Source organism: Sinohyriopsis cumingii, chromosome 6 (genome assembly GCF_028554795.1).
Source record: "Sinohyriopsis cumingii isolate HCF-2022 chromosome 6, ASM2855479v2, whole genome shotgun sequence".
In the NCBI taxonomy this organism is placed as follows: domain Eukaryota; kingdom Metazoa; phylum Mollusca; class Bivalvia; order Unionida; family Unionidae; genus Sinohyriopsis; species Sinohyriopsis cumingii.
In genome coordinates, this window is record NC_142966.1 from 47,215,925 (window position 1) to 47,234,053 (window position 18,129).

General features: G+C 34.1%; 1 protein-coding gene across 1 annotated transcript in view; it reads right to left on the minus strand.

Moving 5' to 3' along the window:
• Nucleotides 1–18,129, minus strand: part of LOC149796868 (uncharacterized) — a 49,296-nt gene that overhangs the window by 16,134 nt on the left and 15,033 nt on the right. Inside the window, exon 4 of the mRNA XM_089960660.1 lies at nucleotides 15,152–15,249. Coding sequence (XP_089816786.1) covers nucleotides 15,152–15,249 — 98 coding nt within the window. The remainder of the gene's footprint in view (nucleotides 1–15,151; nucleotides 15,250–18,129) is intronic.

Sequence of the window (18,129 nt, forward strand, 5' to 3'; positions counted from 1 at the left end):
TTATATATAATTTCCCTTGGATACTTCTGCTGCAAAAAGAGATTTTTCACTCACACAAGTTCCTTCAAAGTTTCATAAATCAGTGCTTTGCTGACTATTATGCCTAATTTTGTATATGTTCCATAATGTTATATTAGGCTTTTAAGTCCATCAATGCCATAGTGTCAATTTTAAATAAGAGATATTTTTGTCAAATAAATATCTTTACTTTTAATCTTACATTTGTATTTATTCAATTTATCTTAACCTTATAGGGTTATATAATTTTGTAGCACAAGATCCCACAGAGCTAAACTGTTTGAGAAAGAAATGAAAAATATGCTCTACTTTTAAATTCTGTATCTTAATTAGGTCTACTATTGTGCCTTCAAAGTATGTTACTATAAGCTTGTTGATTCTAGTATTAACAGTGCTTGAGAAATAGAACAAAAAATGAAACTAAAACAGGTGAAGGTATGAGTCACAGTGACCAGCTTTTGTGATAAACGTAAAGTTTTCATCAAAATGTATTCCCTTGTCAATTTTTATAATTCCAAGACAGCCATAGTAACTAAGTTAATTGCAGTGTCGGACTTGTAATCGAAGTGTTGCAGGTATGATATATGTCAGCTGCCTTGGTTTTTCCTTGAAAAAAGCACTTAGCTCCTATCTCCTAAGCATGAAATAACTAATAGGGTCAAGAGTGTTGTTAATACCATCAAAAAAAAAAAATAATATGATAACATGTGTAACAATATGCATAAGGGTGCAATCATGAGCTAAATGCAAAACTTCATGTAAGCTGGTATAATGTATGATGTAGATTTCAGTGACTTTTTGTTAACTAGTGTTATGAAGAGAGATGCATCCAATTATCTACTGTGATTATTCTTGCAAGAAAAGTGCTTGGGAAACAAGCACACAATTAGGCCAAAAACAGTGAAGCATGAAATATGGGTCAAAGTGATACAGATGCAAAACACATGAGCTAGTCACAAAAACTTAACCGAGAATGTACAATTGTCATACATATACAAAGCTGGCTCACTTAGATCTCTCTCCAGGTTGTTGGTGTATTGAACACTAAACTCTTTCCCTCTATGTGTGTGTGTCTGTAGCGACTGTATTAACATTTACCTCACTGGAAATTACTTGCGACAAGGGACATTAATAACATCATATGCACAGGTATTTTACCCTGACTATTGCTCACTCTCCTATGGATTTAAGTAAGATCACTTTCTAAACCGACACTGGTTGTTTTGGATCACGTCAAGGAGTGTACACTCTCCACTGTTCTCCAGCCATAGGGGTAAGTTAAATTTATATTTCATTTGATATGCGAAGCTTATTCGGTTTGTAATGTCTTATCGTGTAATAATGCATTTATTACAACGCAGATTTGAAATTTGAATTACAAGTCACTATTAGAAGTTAATGTATTAGCATATATCTAGAGATTTTACAGAAACTATTATTATGACCAGTTTGGTTTTACTGTAGCTGACTGTGACTATGACTAGAGTTGACTAGAGATGTCTAGAGCTATCTGAAGCTGTTTAGAGCTGTCTGGAGTTTCCAGAGTATTTAAGGCTGCGTGCTGTCGATATGTATGTATGTATGTATGTACATATGTCTGAGCCATGGACGTAGACGTAGCTAATCCAAAAGGGGGCTGTATGCTGTCTGTACATGTGTATAAGTATGACTGTACATGTGGTGGATCCATGAAGGGTGCGAGCAGTCGATAAGAGTGTGGGCCAACCCAAGGAATCATGCGACTGTACAAAGGGGCTAGAAGCATACGTTTGATTCAATTGTTGTTCCAATTGGGTGCATTTTTATGTTCATAAGATTATTTTGAATCTTCGTTGTGTTCCAAGAGATTATGTGAATCTCTCTTATAGTTTATGACATTATTTTGAAACACATTTAAATATCATAAGATTATTTTGAATCTTAATCGGAGTCCATACTTGACATTATGTGAATCTCTCTTGTAGTGTATAATACCGTTTGAAACGTACCTGCAGTCCATGAGGTTTCTTGGATCTGTATTTCATATTGAATTCATATTTTTGGTTTATTTTCAATCTGTGAATGTCTGTGTAGAGTGATTGGGTCAATCGTATGTTGAGAGCGTGAGAGAATCATTGTATTTTAACACCATATTTTTTTCTCTTTATCAATTCATTTCACAAATTTCCATCTTTCACACATTGTGTTTGTCTTATTCATTTAGTCCAAAAACCCACTCGGTTTCTATTCTGCAACAGTGTGCATGTGCAATGCATCGTGTGTGTAGTGTGCACATGCCTGGGACAAAACTATCCAACAGCTCTCATACTTTCTTGAGATAAGGTAAACAAATCTAAAAGTTCCATTTATATGTGCTGACTGGTTTTCAAGTTATGCTAACTGCCAACAACATTCCAATTTTTATGTGTAGACAAGAATTTGCTTGAAAAGAGACATTGTCAAGGGCTATAACTCTAAAGATTACAAAAGGTCTGAGAGAATGTTCATACCAGATTACATCAGAAAATGTTTAACGGTTCAATGAGCTATGCCAGTTACAAGTAATATCCCATGTGAAGCTATTAAACAAAAAATTATTACTAAAAAGTAGGCTGGATGGACAAGAGGGCTGCCTAGGACCCCTTGTGAGTCCAGGGCCAAGCCCAGTGACCTGGAGTCTAGTGAGATGAAGCCCCCTGGAGGCTAAAAAAGGAGTAATTTGACACTACATTTTTGTATAATAATTTTAACTGAACAATCTCAAATTCTGATGGATACATCCATTGAATCATCAATACATTTCTCATTATAAACTATGAAGGAAAAAAAATGTGATTCCTTTATCTCAACAGGTTTTCCATTCTAATTCTGTAAATGTGAAAATTTTCAGAAACTGAAAATAAAATTCAAATGGAAATGTTTGGATTTACTTCAAATATATATATATATATATATATATATATATATATATATATATATATATATATATATATATATATATAAAATAGAACCAAAATTGAATGCAACATATAAACATGACAAAAGTTCTTTGAAACATTTATTTTGTTTCATAAATCATTGAGTTTGTTTCATTTAACAAATAATCACAATTGCTTATTCTAAAACAATTTCCTTTTTATTCACTAGTCAATGAATAACATTATTTGTCTTAAATCAGTTAGCATGCACTGTTTTTGTACCTTCACTACCTTTTTTATTTCAAAGTCATTTTCTTTCATACACGAGCAGCAGTTGGGCAAAGTAGACAGTTATGCTTTGAAGTTTTAACTCTTCAACTTAGAAAGGAGTGTGCTGTTCTTTTAACCATCTATACATTTGTAAATGTACTGAATTGGAGAGGAGAACAAAAATAAATGCAGTTATTGTCTCAGAACTTAGCATGGGCAAAATTCCACTTGTCCTGACCGATGACTACCAACCCAAGATATTGCAACAAATTATTTTTTTTTTTAAAAAAAGATTTTGAAGCAAAAATGGGGGGAGAGGTGAAAAAGAAAACAATGGTAGAATAATATACATGATGGTACAGAATCAGCTGAGGTATCTCACTCAAATAATTCAGCGCCCTCTAATCGCTATTCTTCCATTGAGGCAAACATAGGAATCAAATAGCAGTGGAATATAACGACGGTGTTATTCTGGTTTTCCAAAGAGGACACTGAATTATGGAGTGAAGTATGATGCTTTCCATCCACTTTAACTCAATACCCCACCACCACAAAAATGGATTTGGAAGACAGACATGTGGAAACATTCTAAAGACAAAATTTCTGTCATGTGACGGAGAACTTTCACTCATGTATTAAGTTAACTGTCAAAGGACACAACACCATCACAAATAGAGTTGATGAGAACAAATGCATAAAAGACTCATCTAGGTTTGAACATACCAAATTACATTGAAAATATACTAGATAGTTCCCAAGTTAGGCTGGTTATAGAGTTCTGCTTTAGTGGAAATGAAACCTTTAAAGAGCGCATCTATATACAATCGTCAGTTTACCTATCAAATGGCATTAAATTTGGTGCAAGGGTTGCAGAGCTTTGGGGCTACAAAAAGTGTGAACATTTGGTAAAGTAAAAGGTGATAACTACAGGGCTTCCACATCTCAATGTGGGATGCTAATACACCTCTCCTTTGATAACTTGCACACAATGGGGTCCAAAAACATAGACCTCACTATAAGCAAGGACACGTGTTACTGAGGGACTTCCCACAAATAAAAAGTGATACCATCCCCACAGGACATCAAGAAAACCGCTTGGAAGTGGAAGCAACTGGGCTGTTTAATGGCTGAATACTTGTTTTATAATTGCAATGATAATAACTGTCAATAAAGCACTTTCTTTTTCTAACAAAGTTGTTTGTTTTTCTGCATGAATTACATTTATTATCATGTATTTTCAAGATGCCCAACATCTAAAAGATCATTAACATTATTTCAACTGGTTTCAGCAACCTACACATATATGCAAACATATTTGTTCTTTGTGTCACTGCATTTTGTTGTTGTTTAGTCTGGTTCTCTGATTTGTATTAAACAGTGATATATGAAGCAGTGATTTTGTCAAGCAAGGAACCAGACTAACTGTTGATCCACAACCAGCCAAGACTTTTTATTAAAAAAATAGCAACATTTATTTCATGAAACCAGTCTTCATCAAAACTTAATTATTGTACTGTTCGATTAATAAAATACTGATGCAGCGATTTCATTGCAAATAATGGCATGAATCATCTTTTCATCCGTGAGGATACTTGTATCACAAAGTGCTAATTCAGGAATTCTCTGAAACTCAGTTCTCCACAATGATCCATATCTGTGAAACAAAGCTCTTTATTTCCCAAAAGTATTCATTTTGCTTGGTTGCCTTGCAATCTTTGATAACACTGATGATTAAGCAGGTTAATTTAAGGAAATTTAATTCTATTACATGCACAGTAATATTTACAATAGTATTTGCTTGATCAATTGAAATGAGTTTACCTGACATATGACTGGGGCCGTTAGATCTTACACATGTAGAATTTGCATGCCTTTTGAACTTTTTAATTCCACCTCCTTTATTTGACACAAAAGACACAATTAGCGTGAAAATACAAAGGAGGTCAGATTTTAATTCAGTACAACAAATACTTCCACAAGTCAGATATCAAAACATGGTTGGCATTTAATTAGGTTCTCAGAAAAATGCTTGCAAACATAGCCGTTACAGTAGATTGACAATTTTAATTCTGAATACAAGAGAACACATTGCAATATTAAGATTACACAATTATGAAGATTATACTTAAACCAAACTAAAATATACAATTAAAACACAAATTTCACTGGATAAAAAAACTTAATTGATATTTATTTATTGACGTACTGCCTCCAGGTGTGACATTTTCATTGATCGTAATTGTACCTGTCCTTGGTGAAGGATAAAATTAATCTTTGACCTTTTGGGTTCCGATGGATAAACTGAAATACCATATCAATTCTTAACATTTAAAAGGTGTAGGAACTTCACAATCAACTGATATCTTCCTCACCTGTTTTCACATATAATCATCCAGTAATCAATAATGTAAAACTTTTTAAAAAGTCCAAAATTATTTCAGAAATTGCTACAAGATTTAACTATTTTAACTGAATGAACAATTAACACAATTCAAAATTGAACACATGTACATATTCTTACCAAAGATAACAACAAAGGCCTTAAGCAGAATTCTGAGCAAAATCATGTCATTGTTTAAATTTTCCCAAATTAAATTACAAAATGTAATCAACAAATCCAGTACCACCACCCCCAAAAAATTGACTCACTTTTCAAATAAAATTTCATCAGATTACAAATTAAGGGCAAATATTTTTTAGAGTTTTATTTGGAAAATATTTATAAATAATATTATGAAATCTAAATATAATATCATTCTTTTGAAACCAATTATTAGAAACTCTATACAAACACTGTTTATATATCTTATTAATTTGATCAAATCAAATGAATGTTTTCCAATGGACTTCAACAAACTTTTCATGCAATGGACTCAAACAGAAAGTGAGACGTCATGTAACCCTTGCCTATAGCAAATTACCAGAATGCTGTTTCAGAAAAACTCGGAATTTACTGCATAACTGATAATTTAGGAAGAAATTCCCACCTCATTTTAAAGATAGCCGATAAACAAAAATATGCACAGTTATTACACATTGGGGTGACTTTATGGGGCATGATCTTTTAGATATAGCATTGTCATGAATCCCTAAACTGTGCGTCTTAGAATAGACCTTATTATAAATACCCTAAAAAGTTTGAAGCAGATCAGTTAATTTAACATGTAACAGAAAAGCCTACAAAATCGTTTGTGCATGACAAAAGCTTCTTTCACAAGACCTTAAAACAGGATCAGCATGGAAAAATCAGCATACATGGACATATGGGTTTATGGACAAGAGCAAAACTTATGCTCCAACGCACTGCAGCAAGAATAATAAAAAAACCCCAAGAAATCTGACATGCGAGTTCATGACCTATTGTAATAAGTTATAAAACTGTTAAATTTGTCAAACTTAGAGTATTTCAATATAATAAAGACTGTTTTTCAAAGTCCATATGAATTTTAGTTACCAGTCCAATAGATCTGTTTCAAACTTACCCTGAAACAAATCACATTCAAGAATAGAAAATATATATTTGAAAGAACCCTAATATAGATCTATAAAAAATAGTAATGATGAAGATATCAACAAGAGGACTATATCAATCATTAATGCAAACACAACATCAAACTTGTACACCATTAGAAGAAACAAATTACAGCACAATGAACATGAGAAAAGTACTTTTTTTTTGTTGAAAGTTTATGTAGAAAATTCTGTCCATTAAAATTGGAACTTTGGAAAAAAAAACAAATGCCTATCAAACATAACTGAAAATATGATTCTTTTCTTGCTTTTTCAGAATCATAAACTGTATTGTATGCTAAAGAAATGAATTTTAAAGAAATTGCATACATTATAATTAACAAATACTTGGAGTAGCATAACTGGGAATACATGTTGTGAGCATGTACATTAAAAGATCTCGTCACTGTTGAATAAATCCTTAAAGTTGCTGTTGCCTTGAACATTTGAACTTGCTACCAGCCTGAAATAAAGACAGAAACCTCGATGAAAACACTGCCAAGGAGATTACCTTAAATACCACATATACTTGATTTTCAGTTCAATCTAACCACAAATAACATAGACCCTGCTCCGAGTCTGTGCAATTTTCATTTGGACTCAACTTGTAAGGGGGTATGTACGGTTGCTTAAAGCTGCCTTATTTCCCAGATAAAACGACTGAAACCTGGATAACAGCTGTCATAATTTCTGGTTATCTCACTCACAACAAAAAAACTTTTGCAAAACTGCACACCCAAGTCTAGTAAAAAAAAAAAAGGAAATTTAAGGGGGACGAATACTAGCAAATGAGAATAAAAGGGGGTGATTTCATGTCTGTTGTTTATATTGCATGGACATGTAAACAAACAGGTAAATAATTCAATGTAGCACTTGCATGTGGGCATAACCCACCCAAAACTAACTGGAGGGTTATCAAAGCAAACTGCAGTGCACACGATCTTGTTGTCTGAGGATTTGACCTAAAACCATGCATGTTAAAACCTCTAAAGCAAAATGCTTGAGATTTGTTCTAAAAGTGCTGAAGGCTGGTTAAAAATGCTTAATATTTTGCTCTGTATGTCAATTTTGTTACTGTTTTCTATCTAAACTGACTTATGCATATGAGATTAAAAATTAAAGGCATAAATAATTAAGTCAAAGTTAAAAAACATTTGACAAGTCCCAAATTATTTTTGAAATCATCGAATACCTTCTAATTTCTACATCATTCAGTATAGTTGTATAGTTTTATATCTGCTGTTAAAGTGTGTTATAAATATTTAAGACCACAATAGCTAAAGTATGTTGTTCTCCTGAGAATATGTTTAGGTACATGTACTTTACAGTTCTTGGTTGCTGATTTGGTTTACTCGAGCCAAAAACATAAGCATCACTTGAGGTCTTGAAACTGAAAAAAAATGTGCTGACACCATCTTTAGGCCAAAATTATTTTTTTGAGTAGAACTGAAAAGGGCTAAGTAGGCACTGTACCTGCATAATTATTTTGTGTTCAACATTAAGATACAGTTTGTTAGGACAGGAAATGCAGCTTGAAGGTGACCTTTTATTCATGTGTACGATGACTCAGATTCAAAACTTTTAATTTAGAGGGGCAGTCACAAACTACAAGCTGGATTTCTTAGTTAGATTCATGTGGTTAAATCGAAAACTATTTACTAAAATTTTTGTTTGTTAATGGGAAAAGAATCAAATAAGCTTTCTGGACTATTTTCTGCATGCAAATTAATGTGTTTTTAATGCAAATAACCATATGCACATAAAGTTTTTGAAACGCAGATCAATTAGATTTAGTTTTATTGTGCAGTAAGTAATATAGTCTTCAAGCTAGTCCTTATCAGCTGAAATATTTGAGAATGACTGTAATTTCTCACCCTTTCAAAACAAATTGTTATTTACCCAAATCTGGGGACATCAAATTTATATTTTTAAAAATGATAAAATGTGTAAAATTGAAATTTTATATTTTTTCCAAAATATCTTGTCGCCAAAATTAATATATCTATTGCATAACGATGCACCCAGTACATTCAGTGCTGGTCAGAAATTGGCTACTTAAGCAAGTATAGATTTATTCTCAACGTGTTATGTATTGTTAAGTAAAAGTTTGGCCTTCACTGCACGATAGTTTATGGCTAGAAATTGTTTACATAAGGAAACACAGAATTAAGAATATGGTGATCCCCATTTGAGAAGTTAAAAGCTTCAGATTTGGTTAACAGGCTTCCTGCTGGGCTCTCTGGTCCACCCAGCCATTAGAAAGATTAAAAAAAGTTGAGTGGGCATTTAAAGTAATCAAAGTGGTTTGAAGTCTGGCAGTCATTATTCAATCATCTTTTCTTTAGTATAGGTAATAAACTGTCTCTAACAGATGTAACTGAACCAACTACAGGCAGCCTAAGCCCTGCAACTGGATGTCATTTGACTCATTTGGTGCTTTTCTGCACAAGACACATGCCACTAACAATGGAAACTTTGCAACAAAGTTAGTCACCTCCCACATGAAGAGATTTATTCTGAAGCATGCACCATGCAAGCAAAAGAGAACATACCCATGGGACAAAATCAAAGAATTTGATAATTCTCAGAATTATATTTCCCTACTGCAATGAAATCAGGGCTGTCCATCCCAGTAACTTGGCTTTATTATTTCTGAAAACTGAATGCTACTTACTGGGAGCCCTATTGGCTGTTTGCTGACAGAAGAAAAAACTTAAAATAACATTCTGAGTGGTCTTCGGGCATACATTACTAGCATGGACTTTCATGAAATATTAAGGACCATGCTAAATCACCTGCACATCTCAAGTCCAATGAAAGAAGAACAGCATGACTCACGATACAGCAGGATGTCAAGTATAGCATCAAAATTCCTTCTGGAAACAGGTACTTAAGCATTTGATTAAAACAAGTCTGTTATTGAGCACAAATGCCAAAGTGATTTGCAGCTATAGAGACCATATTGGTGAAGCGTACAATGATAACTTTCTATCTCTCAAGTGGAGTTCTTGACTGAGTTGCTCCTGTGATGAAGGAGCTTCTGAAAAAAACCCAGTGGAAAAATTAATTATCTGAGTCCTCGAATTCAAGAGGGGCTATTAACTGAGCTTCTTGAAGGTAGTTTGGAAACAGAACTACAGCTAGATATCAAAAGTGCACCATTTTTTCTATAATTATAGATATGACTCAATCTGTTTTTGAAAAATAACCAATTGGACCATATTTACTGATCTGTGAAGGTTCATCAGGATGCAAACAGGAAACCATCAAAAATCAAGATTATAATCAAGTTTTCTGAGATTTTACTATACCAAGGACCTCTCTAGATCGATCGATCAAAATATTGTGGGAAGAGTTATAACAGTGACTATGCCATAAGTGGAGAATACACTGGAACCCAGAAGAAAACTTTGGAGAAACAGATATCTGCAAAATGCATGCATTATGTGACACATAAGCTCAACTTGGTTTTAAATGATGCAGTTTGTGATGTCAAAAAAGTGAACAATTTCTTCAAGCATGATCTGCTGCAGAACATTGGGGGAAGGGAGATATAGCCTGCCACAAGAAGCAACACTCTACAGGCCAAGCAGGGGCACCATACACTGCTAATGGGAATAAAGAACTGGTACCAAGATGTAATGAAGGCTCTCTGTCTTGTCATCCTTTAATGTCCCAAGAATGAGGAATGAGATGAGGCCAGTTGAATCGAGAAGAATATGGACAAATTTTAATTTATGCTTTTTTTGTGCACATCTAAACTTCTTGTGACCTCAACATCTCTTAAGTCAAAAGAGGCCGTATTTGCCAACCTATAAGTCAATGCTGAGTATAAGCTGAATTAGCAAATTTGGCAAAATTTCCATCCTTCATCCATATATAAGTCGATGCCGAGTACAAGATGATGCCAGATCAATACGTCAGCTTCGTCGTTTTCACCTTATTCCTAACAGCATCACAAATATACCTGTAACTCAGTAACCTTTCCAGTCTTTATCAATAAAAGTAACTAAAGTATCTAATTTGTTTCACACTAGCTATATATAATGATGCTGACCTAAAAATGTATTGAGTTACAGATAGGGTAAAATTTGTGATGCTATGTGGAATTAAACTATAATAACTTCTAGTTTCATAAATATTAAAAGTATCAATGTAAGCAATTTCAGATTACCAGTAATAGGGAAATCGCATCATTGATGCTAAAATGCTTTTTCCACATTTTTTTTGGGGGGGGGGAGTGGAGAAGAGATAGAGAGATGCATATTTATTCCATCGCATTCTTCTTCTTCTTGCACTCATGATCAAAATAAAATATGGCCTGATATATATATGAGAGAAAGAGAGGGAGATTCCAGGTCTTTGAGGTTTTTTTCTACACCTTATTGCCCCTGTTCAGCTGAAGCATCTGTCACAGAGAGAAAAAATTTATAAATTAAATAGTAAATGTAAACTATGAAAATACATACCATACTCCTTCAGGTTTTGAATATACACAATAGTTATATCCATACAGACTCCATTTTCTATTTACTTGGTTAAATCCCAAGAAAGACTATTTTGCATGATGTCTAATTTTCTTTGCAAGTAATAACAACATCTCCATTCCCAACAAATAAGATTATTTTTTTCAAGTGCACATACTCTGCCTGTACTTAGGCAGCAATTGTTTTTGATCTTTGCTCATGGTATATGTTAATTTAAATTGGTGGCAGTCCTATTGGCAAGTTCAAAAGATGTCACTGGTTGAGAAATTTACACGAGTAATACCTGGCATTTCCTTTCATTATATGGTACCATATTCATAATACCCATGGTTAGCCTCATTTCCCTATTGGTAGCCTCACTAATCTGATCTGGTCTGCCAAATCTTGACCTAAAACAGGTGTCAACTCTGGAAAACCTGACTACATCTGTAGCATGTTTAATTAGCATGTACATACCACTACAAAGCCACATGATTTGTGAACCATGGAAGTGATAACTAAAACTAGAAGGAATTGATTACCTAGTGGTATCAATTGATAATGGAATATGGGACTGCAATTTTGTACATGAGCATGATCACAGTCATCAAGTAAGTGAACAATAAAAGATTACCGTACAGTTGCAAATACATCTCTCTCTCTCTCATAATGGGGCATAATTTTTATTTGATCATGAGGTGCAGTAAGAAAATTGTGATGCAATATTCATATCTGTCATGGTTATTCATCTTCTAACTTTTAAATTCTAATGCATCTATATCAAATTTAAACAGCGCATATTACAAATAACACATATTACTAATGCACGCTGCAATTAGATCTGATATGAGTTAATTTTAATATTGAAGATCATGTAATTGTTTCAAATCCTCAATGTGGAGTCCTATATTTTTTCATACATAATCTCTTCCCCAAAATGAAATGTCTTAACACATTTTTTTTGTACTTTTGGAGATTTTTTCAATATGAAAAATTATGTGACATGATAAAGCGATTTGGATGACAATTATTAAAAGACACAGAGGGCATAAAAATCCTTGTGCACCTAACATCATTTTTTCAATTGGGTGAAAACAGGAAGCCACAAATGTGTCAGAAAAATGTGGCATTGCACAAGTGTTCAAGGAGAAGCAGTGATTTGAACAGCAGTGTACACATCATCTTGACAACCTAGCTGCAGATCACAGGCTGTTTGACCCAGAGAACTACTTTTAAGTCAGTATCTTCTATAGAATGCTTGATATCACCATAATAAAAAAGTTAAAGCTGTACCGATGTCACTTTTTGCTGATTATGCCAATACCGCATATAGCCGATTATTAAAATTGCCGATACCGATTATGAGACTGATTATTTCACTATTATTTGTTTTATAACAATGACTGGTTCAGAAACATAAACTTATTAGCGTAATGCAAGCAGGTATTTTGCCGTGTGAGTTATAACAAGGTTGTTTATGCGGCAAGTGAATTTGAACTTCTGTACAAAAACAAACAGAAACCAGATAAGAAGTACATTGCTATTTATAGAAAACAACGATCACACAAACATAAAACCTGAAAAACTTTAAAACATTGATAAAACCTATGGTTTGCCAATTCAAGATATAAATGAATTAAAATGTATTAAGCTAGTATTTTAACTTACATTCAATGATGCAGGTTGCCATTACTAGATTTCAATAAATGACTAAAAAATGTTAGTAATGATAGCCCACTAATAATTAAAATTAATGACACGGATGCTTTAAGACTAAAGTTAGACATGACTGTATGCTGGCTGCAGCTAATACTGAAAGCCTAGTTGAGGTAGGTTGTATTTAAGCAACAGTAACATTTCTCCCTTCTCGTAATGAGCCATGACGAGCCGAAAAAATCTGGCCTGTGCCACTAAACAGCTGCTCACTTGGAACACTTGAAGCTGGTGCAGACAAACAGCATCTAGCTAATTTGGCCAAGCAGGGGAACTGAAATCGGTGAGCGTTCCACCAGTCATATATGTCTTTTTCTAGTGACAACAGAGGGCTGGCCAGACACAATTCAAGCATCGCGTCAACAGCATCATCCATGTGGGTCATTTCATTGACGGGACGAAAAGATTCATCATAGGCCACAGAAAACAAATCCCAGAGACGCGATGTTGATGGTCCAGTGGTGTTTCAGTTTCAGTTTTTCTTCTTTTGGAATGTTGTATTCCTTGCATAATTTGTCCAGTTTGCTCACCAAATATTCACCTGTGTGTGATTCATCGAGAGACTTTGTTCATGTTTACAGCAGGCGTCAAAAGGCGCTTCCATGCAAACGAAGTAGAGGCGTTAAAAGGCGCTTCCATGCGAATGGAGTAGAGGCGTCCAAAGGTGCTTGCATGAGATAACGGGTTAACAGATCAAAATTTGTATTATTTTTTTACAGTCTACAATAATGGATGATTCAGGTGAGTAGTGATGGGGAATTGGTCAGAATTTCATAATCAATAATTGGTTCCACTTAACCAACTGATAATTGATTACAATTGGTTACTAAGAGCAAATTTTACTTTTTGTTTGTTATACAGTTATATCCTTGCTCAAGAATTCAAAATGTTAATAAATGTAAAGGAGTAATCTCTTTTAATGACATGTATACTTTAATTTGATAAAAATATTTTTTTCTGAAATGTTATTTTTGTTTCACAACTTTGTTAAATGAAAGCAACTTTTTTATGGCTGATCAGTTTTATGTAACTGAAAAACTGTTGCAATCCCCCAAAACCCTTTCAATCACACATGATGTGTCTATCAATTAAAGTAAAAAAGGACATGGTTGTCTAGCTTGTCATTATTTACAAATATTAAAAAGGATTTTGTATTTAAACTGAAACAAATCATCAGACTTTTTATTCAATAGCAAAAATCATGCAAACATGACTTATGCTCTTAATTAAGTTTGACCATATGGAGCATGGTATGGTTTTATATATTTAAGTTGTGAAGGGGATAAATAATTCAGACTGACTGTAGTGGATTGGAAGTCCTATAGAGCTTACCATTTACCAAGGGGTTTTACTAACCTTTGTGTTTTGCATGCAGCTACAAAGAAGTAGTCTCCCTTTCCACACAATCGATTATGGGGTTTCACAATCAATTTTCTTATTGATTCACTCAACCATGTGATGTTTATAATTGATAATCGGAACAACACTACAGGTGAGAATAACAAGACACTTCTATGTGAGTCATTTCATCATTCCCTCACCCTCTTTATTTCAATACAATGCAATAATAACTTAAGTACAATGTTAATTTGGTGCCAGTTTCCCCATCATAAAGGTGAAAAGTTAAAGAAAGAAATAGTATGCTCTGTAGTCAGTTTTGGTCCTAATCTGATGACCATAAATGCAAGAAAGTAAACTTCCGTCTATTGCATTGCAACCAAAAATTTAGACATCATCTTTGATGAAACAAGCAAAATGGAACTGTTAAAATCCATATATCACTAATAAAATTAATAAAGATGGATGGATAGAGCAACAATCAGCTAGACAATGTAATTACAGCAGGACTCTGCCATCTTCAAGCAGGTCCTAATTTTTAAAAATCTACAGTTTCCATACACAATTTTCAGTTATCAGGTTTAAAATTTTGTTCTGTCAGTACTTATATATTCAATAGCTACTTACCACTACTAATATTCAATTACTCAAGTTCATATTATTTACCTCAAATGCATCAGCATCTTTGTCTAATCATGATTCTATGATTTAATACCTGTGAAAATGCAACCACTTTATTAGAGTAAACAATAAAAGGCAGTGCTCAAAAATACAGCAAGCACTGCTGAACTGTATGGAATGAAACTAAATTCTTTAAGAAACTCTACAGATTCATAGCAAAGCAAAAAGTCCATGGCCACTCTAAACTATTCAAAATCTCTGTAATGTTTTTCCATGCTTTATGTTACTTTTCCTCAAATGGAATATTTGTTAACCAACCTTCTGCCACCTTTTAGTCTTGATTTCTTTCCTTCAGGAGTCACTTCTCGGAACATGTTACAAAGATCATCTTGGTTCACCGGGATGCGATTCCTCAGCTTAAAGAAAATCGATGCAAGTGTTATCAATACATATATATAAATGACGTATTTAAGACCAGTATCCTTGCATAATTTGCATGATCATCTCATTGCAAGGTGCTTTTCTTAAAATGAAACATTTTACTCGTTTAGCATGTTTATAGTTCTAGTTCTGCAACTGTGTATCACTCTCTACGAAATTATTAACTAACTGTACTGAATTATACAAAACAGAATTCTAACAATTACTAAAATGGGGGGGGGGGAACAGCAACCCTGACCTTTGACCTTTTGGATCAGAAATCTATGGGCTTCTTCTACGGCCCAAGTGCAAGTCTTGTGTGAAGCAGGTTTGTGATATAGATCTAAAGTTAGTTTGCAAAATCCATTTTCTTCTTTCAACTGGCCGCCTTGACTTTTAACCTTCTGTTCTCAAAATCCATTGGCTTTTTCCTAACCCCAAATGCAAGTAATCCACAAAGTTTGGTTCGGATACGTTATGCAGATCTAATGTTATTGTGCATTATATTACAATTTATAGGGTTCTTCCTTATCCCCAGTGCAAGTCATGCCCAAAGTTTGGTTACCATAGATGAGAAAGAACTAAACTTATTATGCATAAACAAGTTTTCATTCGATCGGTGACCTTATCCTTTGAACTCCAAAGTTAATAGGTTCTTACATGCCCCAATATAGTCATGTAGTTTTTTGTGTTATCATGGGGTATTATCACTTGATTTAATATAAAAAATGGATAACAAAACAAAAGTTAAAAAGGTATTTATAAAAACCAAAGACCTTAGTCTATTCAAAAACCCAGATATGTTCATTTTGAGGTGACAAAATTTGCCAAGTATGCTATTTTTGGTCAACACATCAATTGGGGACCAAAACGGTCTTTTTAAACATGCTGAAGATATAGGCATTATATAAATCACACTGGAATATGACCATGGTTCTCAATCGAAGTACCTATTAATTAAAAGTTCAGAATGTGCAAAACTTTAGCCAAAAATAGGCATTTTTTTTCCTGACACTCTCCCTTTTGAATGCTATACTTAGCCCTGTAAACAGAAATATCAGTTCCAACAATTAATTTTTTTAATTCAAACACTTTTTGACAAAATGATGAACAAATCACCCAGTTGTATGCCTTTTGGAAAAAGGACCAATCACCAGGGTCAAAATGGCTCTTGCAGTATTTTTGCCATTCTTTATCTTTAATGCTACACCTATGAATATAAATTATATTGATGTTAACAATAATAAGTACATACGTACTGATTAACAGCACATAGCTCAACAGTGGCTCTATAGTGCTGATTAAAAAAATGAAAAAAAAAAGGTAAGAATTTATTAAAAAAATTATGGAGATAAACCTTTAAAAATAAACTTAACCCTTTACCTCATACAACCATCTTTGGACGCCTCTACAAAAGTGCATTTAAGCGCCTTTTGACGCCTCTACAAAAGTCCCATGGAAGCGCCTTTTGACGTCGGCTGTAAACATCAGCCATTTTAAGCTGGTTTTCGTAGCGCCACCATCAGGGAAAACCCCTTATTAGATACTACATTCATTTCTGCAAATGACAATTACGTCAGATCACGTGGTCACTGTTTATGTACTGGTCAATATCTGCTATTTAAAGTAACTGGGTCATAATCTCCACTCTCCAAAATGGTGGTCGCGGATTTCATTCAGTACTTAATAATAATGAGGACTTTGTATAGCGCCTAATCTTTAGAAGCTATAAGCGCTTTACAACATTAGACAACACCTATAAGATAAGAAACATAATATTATTATTACAAAAACAAACAACACGAAATTAGAAAAACATTAAAAAATAAAAAACATGCTGAGAATATTTCAGGTAGGAAACATTATTAGGTCTTTAAGTTTGTTCTTGCAGTCGAAATAAGTGAGTTTTGAGAGCCCTCTTGAATGTGATCACTGTGTCTTTGTGCCTAAGTTCAGTGGGCAATTCATTCCATGTTGCTGGGCCCTGGTATGCAAAAGAACGCTGTCCATATGACTTTGTTTTCATAGTGGGAATAATGAGTATACGATTGTCAGAAGAGGAGCGTAAGTATCTTGCTGGTGTGTACACATGGGTGAGGTCAGATAGGTATGTTGGACTAGAGTCCGACAGTGAAATGTAGCACAGAGAACAAATTTTGTGTTTGATTCTGGATCAAATGGATAGCCAGTGTTGGGTACAGAGCAGCGGGGAGGTGTGCTCTGATCGTGGTACTCTAAGTATGATCCGAGCAGCTGTGTTTTGAACTTTTTGAAGTTTCTGGAGTAGATATTAGATGAACCAGACAGAATCGAGTTACAATAGTCCAGTCTTGAAAGTATTAATGAACACACAAGTGTTTTAGTGGCATCAACTGAAAGATATTTGCAAATTGAGCTGATGCGTCTCAGCTCAAGATATACAGCCTTGCATATGTTCATGACATGTTGGTGCAATGTGAGAGCACTGTCCAGAGTAAGACATAGGTTTCGTACTGATTGTGTGAATTTAATGTTGGCGTTGCTGATATTTATTGTTTGAGGTAAAGGATGTGAATGAGAAAGGCTTTGTGTTGTGATCAGAATGGTCTCAGTTTTATCATCATTCATCTGCATCTTGTTACAAGTCATCCATGATTTCACATCAGAAATGCACCTCTCTACACCTTGGATGGTAGCATCAACTTCAGTTGGGTGGCTAGATTTGCATATTTGGGTGTCATCAGCGTACAATTGGTGAGACATTGGATGATGATCTATGACACTTGAGAGCGACTGAGTGTACAGATTGAAGAGAACAGGTCCAAGAACAGACCCCTGTGGAACACCACAACATAGATCAACTGGGCTGGAGTGTATTCCATTTGCAAATACAATTT